Source organism: Diadema antillarum, unplaced genomic scaffold (genome assembly GCF_040938485.1).
Source record: "Diadema antillarum isolate AM-2024a unplaced genomic scaffold, OU_Dant_1.0 seq00000386_RagTag, whole genome shotgun sequence".
NCBI lineage: Eukaryota > Metazoa > Echinodermata > Echinoidea > Diadematoida > Diadematidae > Diadema > Diadema antillarum.
Window position 1 is genome coordinate 2,288,477 of NW_027271384.1, and position 16,392 is coordinate 2,304,868.

The following is a 16,392-nucleotide window of genomic DNA, read 5'->3' on the forward strand; positions in this document are numbered from 1 at the left end:
ACAGTGTAATAGTGCTTCCATTTCTGCATATGGCTACATAAATTATATCATAGCGCAACCGTTCCACCTGTGTGCCTCTTTAGTATACTATAAATGTTATCGATATTGGTGTAACAACCACTCGTGAGTTCTTTATGACGTGTAGGAGTCTTTATCACCGCATACATATATCATTGCTCTTCCTGATGTATCCGCAATGAGTCCTGTTATGGTTTCATTATGCAAGGTTGGCAGTTGCTATGAATTGTTCTTTTAATAACAATTTCTAATATACGTAACTACTGCTAGTACTACTTCTGTGTATAACCTGTACAGGTATTTCACTTTAGTCTTCTTTTAATTTATGCAAAAGTAACCATGGCGATTAATTTTGGACTGGGGACCACAGCGATCATCTTTGCCGTGACATCAATCATGATGTACTACTTGGCAAGGTGTATCCGCATATTTGTTCTTATCAGCAAGTTCCATGGGCCCCCTGCACTCCCGATTGTCGGCAATCTTCACAAGTTCCGTAATGATCCAAGAGGTCAGTCACCGTCCAGTGAAATTTCAGCGTTAAAGTTAATGGCAATGATTAATGTGTGTGTGGTTTTTTTTTAAATTGATGTTATTTTCGTTCTGAAATGGTAAATACATGTACAGTGAAGATGGATAGAGTCATTTTTTTTTAGTGTGCAATTCAACTTACCTTTTGATTTTGTTTTTCCTGACCAATTCTATTGCGCGCACGTTGTCTGAATCCTATTTCTGTACGCATGAAAAAAAAATATTGGTCGCTTACCTTGTCTGTTTGTTTCTTTGTTCGTTTTTGGTGAGTGCTATAGCGCTAAATGTTTTATCATTCTGTTTTGGATACATTTCTTTTGGTTGTCTTGTGTATCCGAAAATATTATCCAATATATTGCATAACACCATGGCATATTATCACGTGGTCTTATTTTTTTTCAAATCATAACTAGTATTCACTTAAGGCATATGATGTAGTGTGGTGGCAGATTTAAAGTTCGTGTGTCCAATTTGCAACTCTGTAAATAAGTTTTCTTTCATAAGCTGGTAATATTGTAAGGTGTTGGTTAGTTCAGCGTTAATAATTGAGCAGTGTTGAATGAGCATTTCTTACCCTATTAATCGGAGTACCCGACTAGCCTGAAAGCATGTTTCATTTACGTCACATCTAACACATGATAATCATGCACCTATCTGTACCAAATAGAGTGCACGGTCTACGATTGAACAGTCGCCTTCGCCACAACTCCAATTTCTTTCGCAATGGTTTTAAATCGTACAACAGCATACAAACCCAACTGTATTACCAGCATTCCTTATGAATTCGTTCCTTGTTGATGACCAACTGCAAATAATGATAGTAATAATAATGATAATAGTAATAATAATAATGATGATGATAACAATAATAATATGATAATGATTATGATAATACATAATAGATACATAAGAATAATAGGTATCAATGCTGAGACCCTGTTAACACGAGTGCAGACTCGCCAATAATGAATGTACAATATCTTCGGGCAAGTTGAATGGACATGATGTTGCAAATCACAAGGAATAAAAATTAATTATTACTGTATGCCACTTGTATTGTGGTGCAGAGAAGTTGAGAAGACGTTTTCTTTCCCCCAATTCGATTTTTCATTTGGTTGTAAGTTTTATACATCGGAGACGTGGACGTATGCCTTGACGAAAAGATTTATTTCTTTATTCTCCCACGCTCTTATATTTTTCTCTTTAATCAATGTGCAAGAGTTAGTGTGTCAAGCGAAATTTTGCAGGTAGTCCCAGCAACGTGTCACTCAAGCCCTCATCAGTCACACAAGTGCGTATTCTAGACTCTGTGCTTCGCATATACCCGCAAATTACTACCATCTTATGTGTACTTTTCCACAAACATGCTGAAAAAACAAAAAAACAAAACAAAACAAAAAACGTTAGAGTCTAGCACCTCTTCTCAGAGTAGGGTATATGCACTTTTAGAGATAAGTGTGTCACTGTAAATGTTGCGCTGGTGTAATTGTTTTTACAAGGCATGCATTGTTGTGTCAACTGTATTTGTACCGGTATACGGCTAATCGACTGTACACTGCACATTTAACACTAAAACGCAAACCCTTACTGTATTAAATACCAATTTTCAGGACTTTCTGCGGGATACAGTAAGAATAAATGAGGTTAGCTTGGAAAGTTTCTACCCGTTTAAACATCTGGTAATCATCATAACACGCATCGGAACAGTTTGTTTAGTTTGTAAGTCAATTATTAAAAGCGGAATACCCGATAAAGCGGTGCCCGATTATTGAAACGGACCCCTGTGTATTGTACGTACAATTTCCATGCCCGTTGTACTTTACATTTACAAGAATAAAATCAAAGGAAGTATACAAACACGTAAGTGTATATAAAGATATTCATCTATCGAATACATAATATCATATTTCTATTATACGCTTGAACATGTAAACACATGTATGTACAGATTTTGTAGATGATTTGCTTCATCTTCTTGATAGAACATTTCCTGTACATTAATGGCGTTCTTGATGAATATCGAGAAAGATCAGGCGGAATTGTGAGATGGTGGTTGGGACCAAGGCCATCTCTGACCATCTACGGAGCCAAACACGTGGAGGTAAGTATTCCAATGAACCTGTGCAATTTCCGTTAGTGTTGCGAATAGAATGGTATTTAATGATGTCATTTATCTGCTAGTATTATCATCGCTTTGTAAGCAGTAAAAACGCTTTGATACCGTTATAGAGATGACTTCGGCAGAGGTATGCAAACAACAGCAAGACACAACATCTATCACAAATACATACATAAAATGAAATAACAATGAAGCAATTTGTATATATCAGTGAGTATTGCTGTAGAGTATTTAGAATGAACAAGACACGGAATATTGTCTGACAAATCAATAATGAAACAAACGAGAAGGAAACAAAACCCTGAAATACATTTCATTTTACAAACATTATCAATGTCCACCATGAAACACGTGACATCATACACATGCAGAATGCAGAAACAAAGACGAATGCTCATGCAGGAAATGGGGTGGGGGGAGGAGATGAGTTTTGATATTACCCTGACTTAATGTGACATGTATGGTTTTTTTTTATACATTATGCACCCCAGAAAAATAAGTTCAAATTTTACCAGTGTCACCGTGGGAACACCTTTAGAGGTCTGGTCTGAAAGATGCAAAGTTACGCCCATAAAATGTGCTCCCAGTGTCAGGGTTCGAGATAAGAGCTGACCCGGTGGCCTGAGGCCAATAAGAATTGCTACCGGGGCACCAAATTCATCTTTTGATGGCCTGATCGGGCAACTAAGATTCAAAATGTATTGTTACTTATGCTTTTATTTCGGGCCACCAAAATTTCAGATTTTATAAACAACAAAAAAAAGTTTAACCCTTCATGTGCCAATGAGTCAAATGTGCACGAATATCACACACAAATCTATGGACAGGGAATTAATATAGCATGCTGAGGGTTAATGTGTTAGTGACAGGAAGCGGCTGCCATCAAAAAGAAAAGTTGATGTCACATAGAGCCCTGCATATACATACACGTATGAAGGTACATTATATGCATATAATTATTATTTATATGCGTGTTTATGTGTGTGTGTCTCTGTATGCATTAGTGTCTGTATGCTAGGTTGTAACACTCAGTATTTCCTGTTTACTGTTTATTACTAATGATGATATCCTTTACATGGCATGTAGTATTGTACATGAATCAATTCTGGATGATATTGACATACGTATTAAAATGATCTGCGTTTTACAAGCTTTCCTTTTCGATGGACCACTATTTTGGTACTGTTATACAATATTGCACTATACTTTTTTGTTTTTGTTAACCCTGCTAGGTGTGCATAATTATTCTTGGTTTTTCTGCGTAATTGCATGTATATTTTATCATAATTGATCCTTGTTTTTCTTACAAAATGATAAAGGAAATTTATCTAATGCATGCTTTGTATTTTGCTTCAACTTTTTAAGACTGAAAGTAATGACAAATTGAATATATCAATTATATGCATATCTTATATATGTGTGTGTGTTTGTCTGTGTCTGTTAGAATGTGTGCGTGTGTGTGTGTGAAATTTCACGTATTGTATAATAATATGATCGATGGCAAAAAAAGACAATATTTACAGCCCGTTTAACAGTTTAAACCTTTACCTTATTGTCAGTGTGATTACATTTGCTCTCTTATTGCAAGCAGCTATCTGGTACAATCTTATATATATGTGTGTATGTTTGTCTGTGTCTGTTAGAATGTGTGTGTGTGTGAAATTTCACGTATTGTATAATGATAATAGATGGCAAAAAAAAAAGACATGAATATTTACAGCTCTTTTAACGTTTAAACCTTTACCTTATTTTCATTGTGATTACATTTGCTTCCTTATTGCAAGCAGCTATCTGGTACAATTTTGAGCGCTTTTATGTCCTAAAAGTATCAGACTAATCTAAGAGGCTTTCATGACAACAGGCTCTACTAAACAGCAGTCGGAACACCAAGAAATCATTCGCCTATTTCTTCACCAAACCATGGCTTGGTCTTGGGCTCTTGCTCAGGTATATTTGTAGTGACAATGTTTTCTTCTCTTTTTTTGCGCAACATTAGAAGAGCAAGGGGGAAGGGATCGGGGATTAAACCCTTTATTGGAATGTCCCTTTCATGTTGGTGCCAAGAATATTTCGTCCATGGATATACACTCCGTGTTGAATTACACTGAGGAAGTTTTGTTTTATAAGTATTATAACTATGCCACAATACTCTTCGTTTATACAGTTTCCTAACTTCTTTCAGAGCTTAACTATGGTCACCCACCAGGAAATGACTTGTTTTTTTTTTCTCTTGAGTACATATTCGGTTGATTCTTTTCTTTATCTATTGAATTTTAAAGATCGTGAGCATACTATTATCACTAATCATCTGTGGTAGTATCACAATGAACATATACATAGTGAACTGTAAAACCTTGTGTAAGAGGCAAGGTCACTTCAGCTTGTGTTTGAGATTTGCAAATGGTATCTGTGGAGGAGACGCACTCTTCCTTTCCAATAATGTCGTACGTGTGTAATCTTCCGTGAAATCCCGTTGTTTGCAATGCCAATCCCCAGTTACGGCAAGAAGTGGTTCCAACGCCGCAAGATGCTGACGCCAACCTTCCACTTCTCCATCCTCCAAAACTTCGTGGGTGTTTTCAACGAGCAGAGCAACATCTTGGCTGAGAAGTTGGACGCTGTTAAGGACCAACATGGGCCTGTCAATATACTACCGCTTGTGACACACTGCACTCTCGACATCATATGCGGTAATTTCCGTGCTGCATAATGGAACAACACCTTCCACTCCAAAACAAAACTAGAAATGTCACTATGCGACTGGTATGCCTCCGCCATAATGCATGGTTCTCCTAATACATGTAGGTCTATAGCAAAATGTCTTGACATGTGTGATGACAGTTTCACATAGTTGGCAAAATATTAAAATGACAGGTTTGTGACAAATGTGTTGAATGTTTACTTTCCTTGAATTAGGTTAATTGGATGAATGGCTATAATTGTCTAAAAGTGCAGGTATTTGGAGATGTGAGGATTCTTACTTGACTTTTGACCCTTTTATAAGTTTATGCATTGAATAATTTTCAAGGTATGGAGAGTAAGTGTAATTTCAGTATTACATATCAAAATATTAGCATTTTAACCGGGCCTTTGACCCTTGACGTTATGACCCTAAAATTCCCAAGAGAATCACTGTCAGGTATGGAACATGCATAAATATGTGCTAACTTTCATGATGATACCTTTAGTCACTTTCGAGATATGGTGGAAGAAGTGAAATTCAGTAATTTCATTTGATCTTTAACCTTTCGACTTTTGATCGTTTGGCAAGAAACTTCTTTGAATAGAGAATCTCTGTGGGATAATACATGTGTATATCTAGTTTCAAGAAAAAAAATCCTGCATTCATTGCATAAATATATGGGGGAAATTGTTAAATTTTGAGGAGTTGAACCCCTGACCCAAAAATTCCCTAGATAATCACTGCCAGTCAGTACATGCATTATTTACTACTAAGTTTCATGAAGATACCTTGAACCGTTTGCGAGATATGGACAAAAAAGTGAAATTTTAACGTTTTCACATGACCCTTGATCTCACGACCCAAAACTCTCTCTATATTTAACTCCAAAATCTTCGAGTGATCCCTGAGGTCATTCCAAAATTAGTGAAAATGAACATTTTCACTCAAAATTCACTCCAATCTCACTCGAAACTCACTCTTTTCTGTTATTCACTTCAAGTGTGAAGGTTGTCACTCTACCTGTTTCAGAGAGACATTTCCTAATAAATGATAACACAATGGGAGAGAAAGTGACCGTTTGTATCATATTAGTTTGAGGGAGCTGAATCCGAAAAATGAAATTTTGATATGAGTGCATGGAAAAATTGAGAATGAATGGTTGATTTTACTCTATTTCGAGGTTTCTGAATCCAAATCTGGGTGAACAGGCTCCTGCATCCGGTTTTGAGATAGACCTATCTAAAATGGCCGCCAGAAATTTGATAATTTGATAATTTGATAATTTGTTTCCGTATAAACGGTGAAAAATTGAAAGTTGATTGATGGTTTTGCCTTTAATAGTTTGAGAGTGTTAGATCCGAATATGGCTGATTCAACACTTAAAACCTTGAGGGTTTGAAATATCAAAGATTTGTTGGCCGTCTTGAAGAATTCTTAAACTTATCATGGTTGTTACCCTACTTAGTGCACAATAGTAAGCATTCTTGTGAGATAGGGAGAGGGCGAGGGAGGGAGGGGAAGTGAGGAAGAAAGAGAAAGAATGTATAGCTCTGTTACCAAATTAGCTGCTCTTCCTCACACAGACACCGCTATGGGGAAACACACCAACGCTCAAGGTGAAGGTGACAGCGAATACGTGCGTGCAGTGAAAGGGTAATTAAACACCCCTCCTGTATCATTCGTACAACCGGTATGGTAAGAATGTAAATGAACGGTTATGTTTCTTTTTGTTTTATGTTTTAAGATAGGGACTCATAACATCAAGAATTCTTCAAATCACCAAGTATCTATTAGTATCGAGCGTAGAAGCGTAAGATCTATGTTCCAAATGGAAGCTACAGTCATGTAAACTAATTTCGCAAATGTTTTTGCATTTCTTGAATAATAATGGAAAAGGGATGCATTCGATATAAAGGAACGAGAAAAAAATAAAGGGGATGAGTTCATTGCTGTGTTCTTTTAGTGATCACATTTGCAACAGTATCTATGAGTCATGTTAACTGCTGAAAGATTGGATTGTTTAATTTACTTTTTATTTATTTAAATATCTATTTTTTTATTCATTTATTAATTTATCTATCTATCATTTTACAATCATGCATAAACTATCTACGTACCCAGCATGGCTGCATTGGCCGTCTTCAGAGGTAAACACCCACATCTGTGGATGGACGAAATATTTAGCCGGACCGAAGCCGGTTCTCAACAGAAGAAATACCTTGAGGTTCTTCACGGTTTTACCAAATCGGTGAGCATTCAAGTTGTTGATTACATAAATAGCTTGTGTGTTTGCAGATAACTTTCTGCATTTGTTTAAAATAAACGTTAACAACAGAGCTACCAAGTCTCACGCATTCTGAGTGAGACTCAAGCATTTAGGGGTCGTCTCACGATCTCACGCATGGCACCCATTTTTCTCACGCATCGGGCAAAGTGTGCAATTTGGGCCACTAATAATGAGCATAGCTCAAATTGAAGGTATATACCTTTTGTCTTTCAAAATAAGTAAAAAATTGTCACTTAAGTATGCACCTGATCGCACCATTAAGAGCTAAAAATTAAAAAAGCTCCCTACCGTGGGAGGCCACGGGGGGGGGGGGAGGGGACCCCTCCCACACCCTCGCTTGCGTACACATTCGCTCGTTGAGATGCTGAGTCATGAAAATCTCACTCATGTTTTTTTTTTTTTTTTGAGCTAGGCATCCCTGCATGTAACAACAGTAATAAGGTATGACTAACAAAACAGTCAAGTTGTAAACAAATTCAACTATATGATACAGTGTGCATAAATATCTTCGAAACAAACCTTGTTTGATAGGGCGAGACTGTCATAAGCAATTGCTTGCAGCGATGGTAGCTCCAAAACACATAGCCTATACCTATGGGCGTGGAGGATTCAGAAAACAAATATCACTATTCATTAATTTCCCACTTTGTCTCGTTTCAAATGAAATTTGTGCTGTCAGTGCAAAATGTACTGATGCAATATGCACATTGTTGGGAATTCTGACTCTGAAAAGCAGTATTGCTATTGTTCAGTGGGGGGGGGGGGGGGCTTTGTTTGGTTTAAGAACAAACGGAAAGAACGCATAATCGGGTTTAGACGTTCAAATCAATCACTTATTTTTGTATGTCAGTGATAAGAGCTTCCTTATTTTGGCCTATAAAAAAAAGGAACAAAACAGAGAAAAGGCAGCATGAAAACCGTGTAATCCGGTAATGAATCCCACACAATATGTCTAGCGGTGTTTTGCGCTAGGAATGTAGATGATAAGATGATAATAATTCGGGTTATCTTGCTATCCTCAAACACGGAAATCTTACTTCTTCAAAAGCAGCTGTCAATACATTTGAATGACTAAACAAATAAGAGAACCCTTTACGTAGTATAGTGTATTTTACACACAATTTATATAGTAATAGACTTATGTAGTAACATATACATATATGTGTGTGTGTGTGTGTGTGAACTCATGGTTTATTTTTTTCCTTGAACCGTTAGATGATTCAACAAAGACTGCATGAACCAAAAAAGCTTGCCGACATCCGCATCAGTGACGATGGCGCTATTGCAGGGAAACGAAAGAGAGTGGCTTTCTTGGATCTGCTCATCCAAATGCACAGAGAGGACCCCAGCTTCACTCTGGCGGACATCCAGGAAGAAGTGGATACCTTCATGTTCGAGGTGTGAAGAGAAGAAGAGTTTTCTCATCGACAAACTCAAGTGTGTTTCACTGACCAATAGGTCCCCAGATATCAAATCGACTTTTCAACAATATCGAGGGATTACGTTGACAGGATCGTAATTTGTCTCTGCCTTCATCCCGTTGTTGTATCGGGGGGGGGGGGGGCATTTCATCAAGCCTTTTGTTGGAATTTTTTGGCCAAAATTTGCTATCAGCCAACCAGATACAAGCATTTCAGTTTAAACTGTTTGTCAAAAGAAATGCCCCCCCCCCCCCTCCCCGATGTGCGTTCGTCAATATGTGCTCCGGGTCTCTCACAGTGGTTGTTTTTTTCGACCATCCCTAAAAATGTGTCGCCTGGTTTGATACAGTAACGATCAGATTCTGCTTCATGGCTGACGGAGTTTTCTGTACCTAAAATTCTTAAAGGCATTATTTACCATTTGCAGATGGAACGAAAACTAAGCTTTAGTGCTTCAAAATAGTTCTATGATGTAACATGTGAGTTTATCAGGAATGGAAACATCTAATGTAAAAATAATAATCAGTATAATGTGAAGTATTGTTGAATATACAAAATGTTAAAAAAATGGTTATGATATTGTTTCTGAAATGAAACGTCTACAGTATGGTTTATTGAGAAAAATAGTGACATCTCCTGATATTTGAAGCTTTATAGCAAAATATTCCTATGGAAGAATGTTGTGTGATGCAACTTACCCACACATTATGCATCAAATGTGATAACTCAAACATTTTCTAAACCCCTGATCCCCATGGTAAACAATACCTTTAATATGAATAAAATCACCAGAGTCTATGAATGAACGCCAAACACAAAGAGAAAACATCTTTTTGCTTTAAATTCTGTTATAATTTTTCTATTCAAATCAGAAGTAGGTATTATGATAAAAAAGCATGATGGTGATAGAACTAATCTAGAAATAGAACGGCATATAAGTACGATTGTGGTGAAACGGAGACACCAGAATCCCCAACACAACGGAGATAAATCTGATATGGATGAATACCTAATACAACGATATACATGTACATCATACTTTGCGAGATACCTACAAATCATATCTGAATAAATGGATACGACCCATTGCATCTGTAACACAGGGCCACGATACGACCGCTGCAGCTATCTCCTGGAGCCTTTACCTATTGGGTCTTCATCCAGATGTTCAGGAGCGTCTACACGAGGAAGTTGTCTCAGTCCTAGGTACGATTTTAGTTTTGTCAACGCATGATCTCCTTCAGAGGTTCCCAGTCTGTATGTCCATTGAGTTCAGCCAAGACAAGGTTGTGCTGTATATAGGGAAGTCACTTCATGCAAAACCCTCTGTATTCGGGATAACACAAAGAATCAGGAGTCGGCATCTATATAAACAAAAAGTGAATGTCTAAAGAAATTTCGTAGATCCCCGCGAAGAGCATATGGGTAAAAATCCATGTGATCTGATCTGTTGCACAAACAGCCAAAAGACGGGGGAACAAAGGTGGACTCAGTATAACGCAGTTGTCATTTGATTGCTTCAGCAACCAGAAAAATGCGATCACATGTGATCACATAAAAAGAAAAAAAAATGCTTTCTCAATATTGTGCGAATAAGCGACATAAGGATATTAATCAACTAGTAAACAATGATTAACGTAACGCAATCGAATTTTAATCTGTTGCTAAAGATGTGCATTCTATGCAATGATCGTAAGCTGACGACCGCTGATTTGCGAAGATTACGTCAAAGCGTCAGACTAATCGGACTAATCGATATAGAATAGAAAATGCTGACTTTTGGTATCGCGGAAAGAATTGTCATTCTAACCTTTGCGTAAATATGATAGTTGACGTTTTTGCGTATTTCTGGACTTAGTTAAGGTCGCCCTTATCAGCATTTCAAATCTTAAGATGGAAAATTATGAATGTTTATTCCCCTAGTCGTCATTTTAATATTATAATGTCACATGAATGAATAGTGTAATTTATAGTCAGTGTCATTTTTGTTAATATTAATCGTTTTAATATTATGCTTTATACAAAAAAAAAACACACACACACACACATCTTTGGTACTTTCTTATAGCAATCAGCTAATGATTCAAACCTTGGACCGTTTTATCAAAAGATATAATCGATTATAAATTTCCTATCCACACGGGCTGCAATAGACTTACCAAAGAAATCAACTATACAATTAATTATAACTCTTCATAAAACAGAGCCCAGTTGCTTTTTTCACGCGATGGGAAAATACGAGCCATGTATTTCCCGTGCGCAGAGCATGAAGTACGCACATGGGTGTGCCTTGATTAGTGTGTATGTGTGCGTATGTTCGTGTGCATGTGTGTTTACATGCGTGTGTGTCAACAAACTGACGACTACATATTATGCTTCTACAGGGGACACAGACCGTCACGTGACTACAGATGACCTGCAAAAGCTTACGTATTTGACTTGCGTAGTAAAGGAAACTCTTCGAGTCCTGCCGTCGGTGCCAGTCATTGGCAGAACCCTTGACAGAGACATCATCCTTGGTGAGTAAAATTTGAAAGGGCTTTGATGAATTGCATGTGCATGTACTGTCCCTCTCCTAATCCCCGAAAAAAAACCCACAACGTTTGTGACAGTTAAAATGACGTAAATATCTTTTCTTAATTCAACAAAGAATAGATGACGTAAATGTCTGTTCTTAATCCAACAAAGAATCCTTTCCTTATTACATATGCTTTTTTCAACTGAAAAGTTTTTCGAGCAAAAAAAAAAACAACAACGTGCGATTCTTAAATTTTGTGATCGTTGCAAATACCAGCGACGAAGCCAGTCGCATCAAAGGATAGGTGTTGGGATTGCGTTGGGGATCCGCGAACCACCGACCAATGTTTGTTAATGTGAAACAGGGTTCGTGTCAAAAGTTGGAATCAAGAAATACTACAGATACACAATGTAAATTTGTCCGGGTACCATCAAATAGAAATTAAGAAATGTAATCAATTCTGAACGCAACTACAAAAATAACACCATTAATGATGATTAATTTATATGATAGACCGAGATCACAATTTCAGAATATCAAAATCAGAATATCCCTGACATTGCACTTGATTTGCTAATGAAATGGCGCGCCGTAATATGGAAAAATGTGCCACGAAAACGCTAAATGGTAATAAATGAAATAAGTACGATGCTATGTGAAATATTGCCGATGTCGCAATTCGTAGAATGTATATCATTTTGATTTGCTCTCACTCATCCTACTCGCAAAACAGTTACAGTTGTGGATGTTGACATCTTTCTCCAACTTACAGATGGCAAGCTCGTGCCGAAGGAAACAAGTATCATTTTGGGAATCTACGCCCTCCATCGCGACCCCGGACAATTTCCTGATCCCGATAAGTTTGACCCTGATCGGTTTCTTGCGGACAACACTTTCAAGCGACATCCCTACGCCTACGTCCCATTTTCAGCTGGACCAAGAAACTGCATAGGTAGCTATACATTTTACTAAATTCCAAATAATCTTTGTTTTCTTCAGTTTGTTGTCTGATACACAAAACGCTATTTATTTCAGTATATTTCATATAGTCCGTGTGAAAAAAAAAACTCATCGAGAATAATATGATTATATAGAATATCGTTAGTGAACCCTCAGCAATGAATTTCGTCTTCCTGCAAATTCCTTCCAAATTGAAAGAAAGCGATTCACAGTTCAAATAGGTAATGGTGATGTATGTTCGGATCTGGACCGTAATGACGTGTCTCATTATTGTATAGGAATTTAAGGCTAAAACAACACGCAGTAAAAATAAATGAAGTCGATGCCCGATTTCTGACTGCCGAGGATATGAATGTGAACACGATGCGCGGTCTGCCAGTATCGCCGACATTTATTGTAAATCGTGCAACTTACAAGTACTCAAGCATTGCTGTTTCACTTATTTTCAAATCGTCGGAATACCACACGGCATCACATCTATATCGTGCAGTTTGTATTCAGCCATATTTGTCTCAGTCATGCTCAAGATGTCGGAATACCACACGGCATCAACATTATGTTTGATCATCCTATACAGGACAGAAATTTGCCATGATGGAAATAAAAGTCACCCTGGCCAATCTTCTGCGGCGGTTCTCATTCCGATCAATGCAGACGGAGGAAGAAGTGAAACCAGCAGGTCAACTGATCCTCAGCCCAGCGGCAAGCCAAATCCTCATGAAAGTGAGCAAAAGGGAATGACTGAAGGTAGCTTGTGATCACAGCAAGTGAAACCTCAAAGAGGGCGTTTTTTACGATAACCAAACCGGTCTACCGGTAAAATGGAATATCGACCCTAAATGTAATACATTTCAACCCTGAATGTAATATCGACACTAAATGTAATACATCTTAACGCTAAATGTAATAACAACCCTAAATGTAATACATTTTAACGTTAAATGTAATAACAGTCCTAAATGTAATTCATGTCAACCCTAATAAATGTAATACATTTTAACGTTTAATGTCATTACGACCTTACATTTAATAAACCTCTTTATAGAGAGTGCATCCAACGCAGAATATCGGGCAAAAGGTCGGGGGGTATAAGGAGATATGACGCAACTTTCTATAGCAGGCAGTCAAGAGCAGCAATAGTGGTTTAGATTTGTTTTTGTCGTTTACCCAGGTAAAAATCACACAGTCATATTAATTCTTTTGTTTGCTCCAAAGTTAATCAGGTCCATGTGACATAGTCTTTAAATCTATTACCTTTATTATACAATCACACAAACATTTTGTATTCCAATCTTCATTCAGTGTTCATGATTGTTTACAGTTTTGTTGAAAAAGCAAAAATATGGGCAAATATTCTTTGCAAGGAAATTCTGAATATTAATAATATTGCAAGAAAAAACCCAAAAAATAATATTTCGTGTACCCTCCCAACGACAAAATGCCCCAGTTTCGTGTCACTACGTGGTAATGATTGCCAGAACTCAGGAGTAGTGAACAATGTCATGAGGCTGATATTTCGGACAGTGATTTGCTGCCTTGTCAGTGTGTGACATATATATATTTCGTCATTGAAACACTATATAGATAATGATGGTTCATCAAAATTTTGCGAAATCTTTCTACACCTGTAATTTTTTAATTTTCTTAATTTACTCGCTCTATCACCTCGTTTCATCAGTAGGCATATGTGTTTTTTCTTGCAATGTTACTCATTGCAACTGATTGACAAATTGCCCTACAATATATACATCGACGTAAATAAGCACTGAATTGATCAGTGTTTTAGTAGTAGCCATGATAAAAAATCATGGGCGTACATACTCGAGCAGGATTTGAACCTACAACTTCCTTCCTGATCACCGTCGATGTAGGGCAATTTTTCAATCAGTTGCAATGAAAACATCTCGACGGAAGAATTTTATGAATTTAAATTACAAAGCAGTACCCGCTGCATGCTATAAGGATTAGAACAAAAACTTGATGTCGGGCGAAAGCTCGGTGGTCTAGTGGAGATGACGCCTATTCGGTGATCAGGAGGTCGTAGGTTCGAATCCTGCTCGAGTATGTACGCCCATGATTTTTTTATCATGGCTACTACTAAAACACTGATAAATTCAGTGCTTATTTACGTCGATGTAGGGCAATTTGTCAATCACTTGCAATGAAAACATTTCGACGGAAGAATTTCATGAATTTGAACGTTATTCATATTCCGAATTTCCTTGCAAAGAATTTTTGCCCACTTTTTTTCAACAAAACTGTAAACAATCATGAACACTGAATGAAGATTGGAACACAAAATGTTTGTGTAATTGTATGATAAAGGTAATAGATTTAATGACTAAGTAACATGGACCTTATCAACTTTGCAGCAAACAAAGGAATTATCAAGACTGTGTGATTTGTACCCAGGTAAACAACAAAAACAAATCTAAGTAATTATTGCTGCTCTTGACTGCTAAAAAAAGTTTCGTCATATCCCCTACCCCCTGACCTCTTGCCCGATATTCTGCGTTCGTTACACTCTAATGAGGTGTATTAAATTTAGTGTCGTGATTACATTTAGCATTACAATTTATTACATTAGGGTTGTTAATACATTTAGGGTTAAGGTGCATTACATTTAGGGTCGATATTACATTTAGGGTTAAGATGTAATTCATTTAGGGTCGATATTACATTTAGGGTTGACATGTATTACATGTAGGGTTATTACATTTAGGGTTGACACGTATTACATTTAGGGTTAAAATGTATTACATTTTATAGGGTTGACTCGATTATTACATTTAGCGTTAAAATGTATTACATTTAGGGTTATGACATTAAGGGTTAAGGAGTATTACATTTAGGGTCGATATTACATTTAGCGTTGATATTACATTTAGGGGTGATACAGGGTGAACGTGCGTGGTACACGTATATTGAGCGATGACCGAGAAATAGACACACACAGAGTTCTTTTATAGATCAGTATGATCCTGCCAGTTTACTAGAAACAATGTGAAAATATCTTTACCGTTCTTAACTTGTCATGACTAGCAAATCTTAAAACAAAAAGTAGATTGCTTTTATTTGAATGCTGTTCTAACTCAGCATGATATGAGTTCTGGATGAAATGTTGTCGAAATACTGGAATAGTTAGCATTGGTTTCTAGCTACTTACGAAAGGACTTTCGAAAAGATTTCCGAATATCCAGTTAACTTCAAAGCTGGGACAGAATTGTAAGTTATCACAAAAATGCATGTCTTACGATGCATGAATACCAGTAATGTAAGCCGTTTTACTATACATCTTAAATTTTATGATTGACTATGTATATCAGCAGAGATGGTGAAGGTGAATTATTGATCAGTATTTTATTTCCCCTTCCTACAGGTATATCGGGAGGATGTCTGATTTTTTTAAAGTTTTGAGGTTATCTGGTGGTCTTCTCGTAAAGGTTACATTTTGTTTCACTTATATCTGTAATCCTCTTATAAGTGGTCAATTCTCCTTGACTGAAATCAGTCGGTTACATATAACATCGTTCAGAAGATGTTTAACATTCAATTAACGTTTTCTATCATTTGGTGTAAAGAAAAGCGAAGGTTTTTATAAGGGTGAGACTTGTCGATTTGAGAAATGTTAACAACGAAATATTTGTTGTATGTTACTACCCTGACAACGAAATTTTCCCTATGTGTGTTTCAGTGAAATTGTGATCATTGCATGAATGTCTTAAAGAGTGTTACTCGATGCTTCTCTTGAACACTGTATCGACTCATTTTATGCTTGTCATGAATAATCTCTGATATTATGTTTATTGCAAGCGCTCTGAGCGTCACGGAAAATGTTTATTGTGTATTTTCAAT

General features: G+C 36.9%; 1 protein-coding gene across 1 annotated transcript; it reads left to right on the forward strand.

The window, feature by feature from the left end:
* The first annotated feature begins 414 nt into the window (after window positions 1-414).
* Window positions 415-13,278, forward strand: LOC139731909 (cytochrome P450 4V2-like). The gene is made up of 11 exons (XM_071642784.1): window positions 415-529; window positions 2,532-2,650; window positions 4,530-4,615; window positions 5,165-5,358; window positions 6,935-7,004; window positions 7,473-7,599; window positions 8,854-9,036; window positions 10,163-10,265; window positions 11,444-11,578; window positions 12,350-12,529; window positions 13,115-13,278. The coding sequence occupies exons 1-11, from the start codon at window positions 415-417 to the stop codon at window positions 13,276-13,278; spliced, it is 1,476 nt and encodes a 491-aa protein (XP_071498885.1).
* Window positions 13,279-16,392: the final 3,114 nt, after the last annotated feature.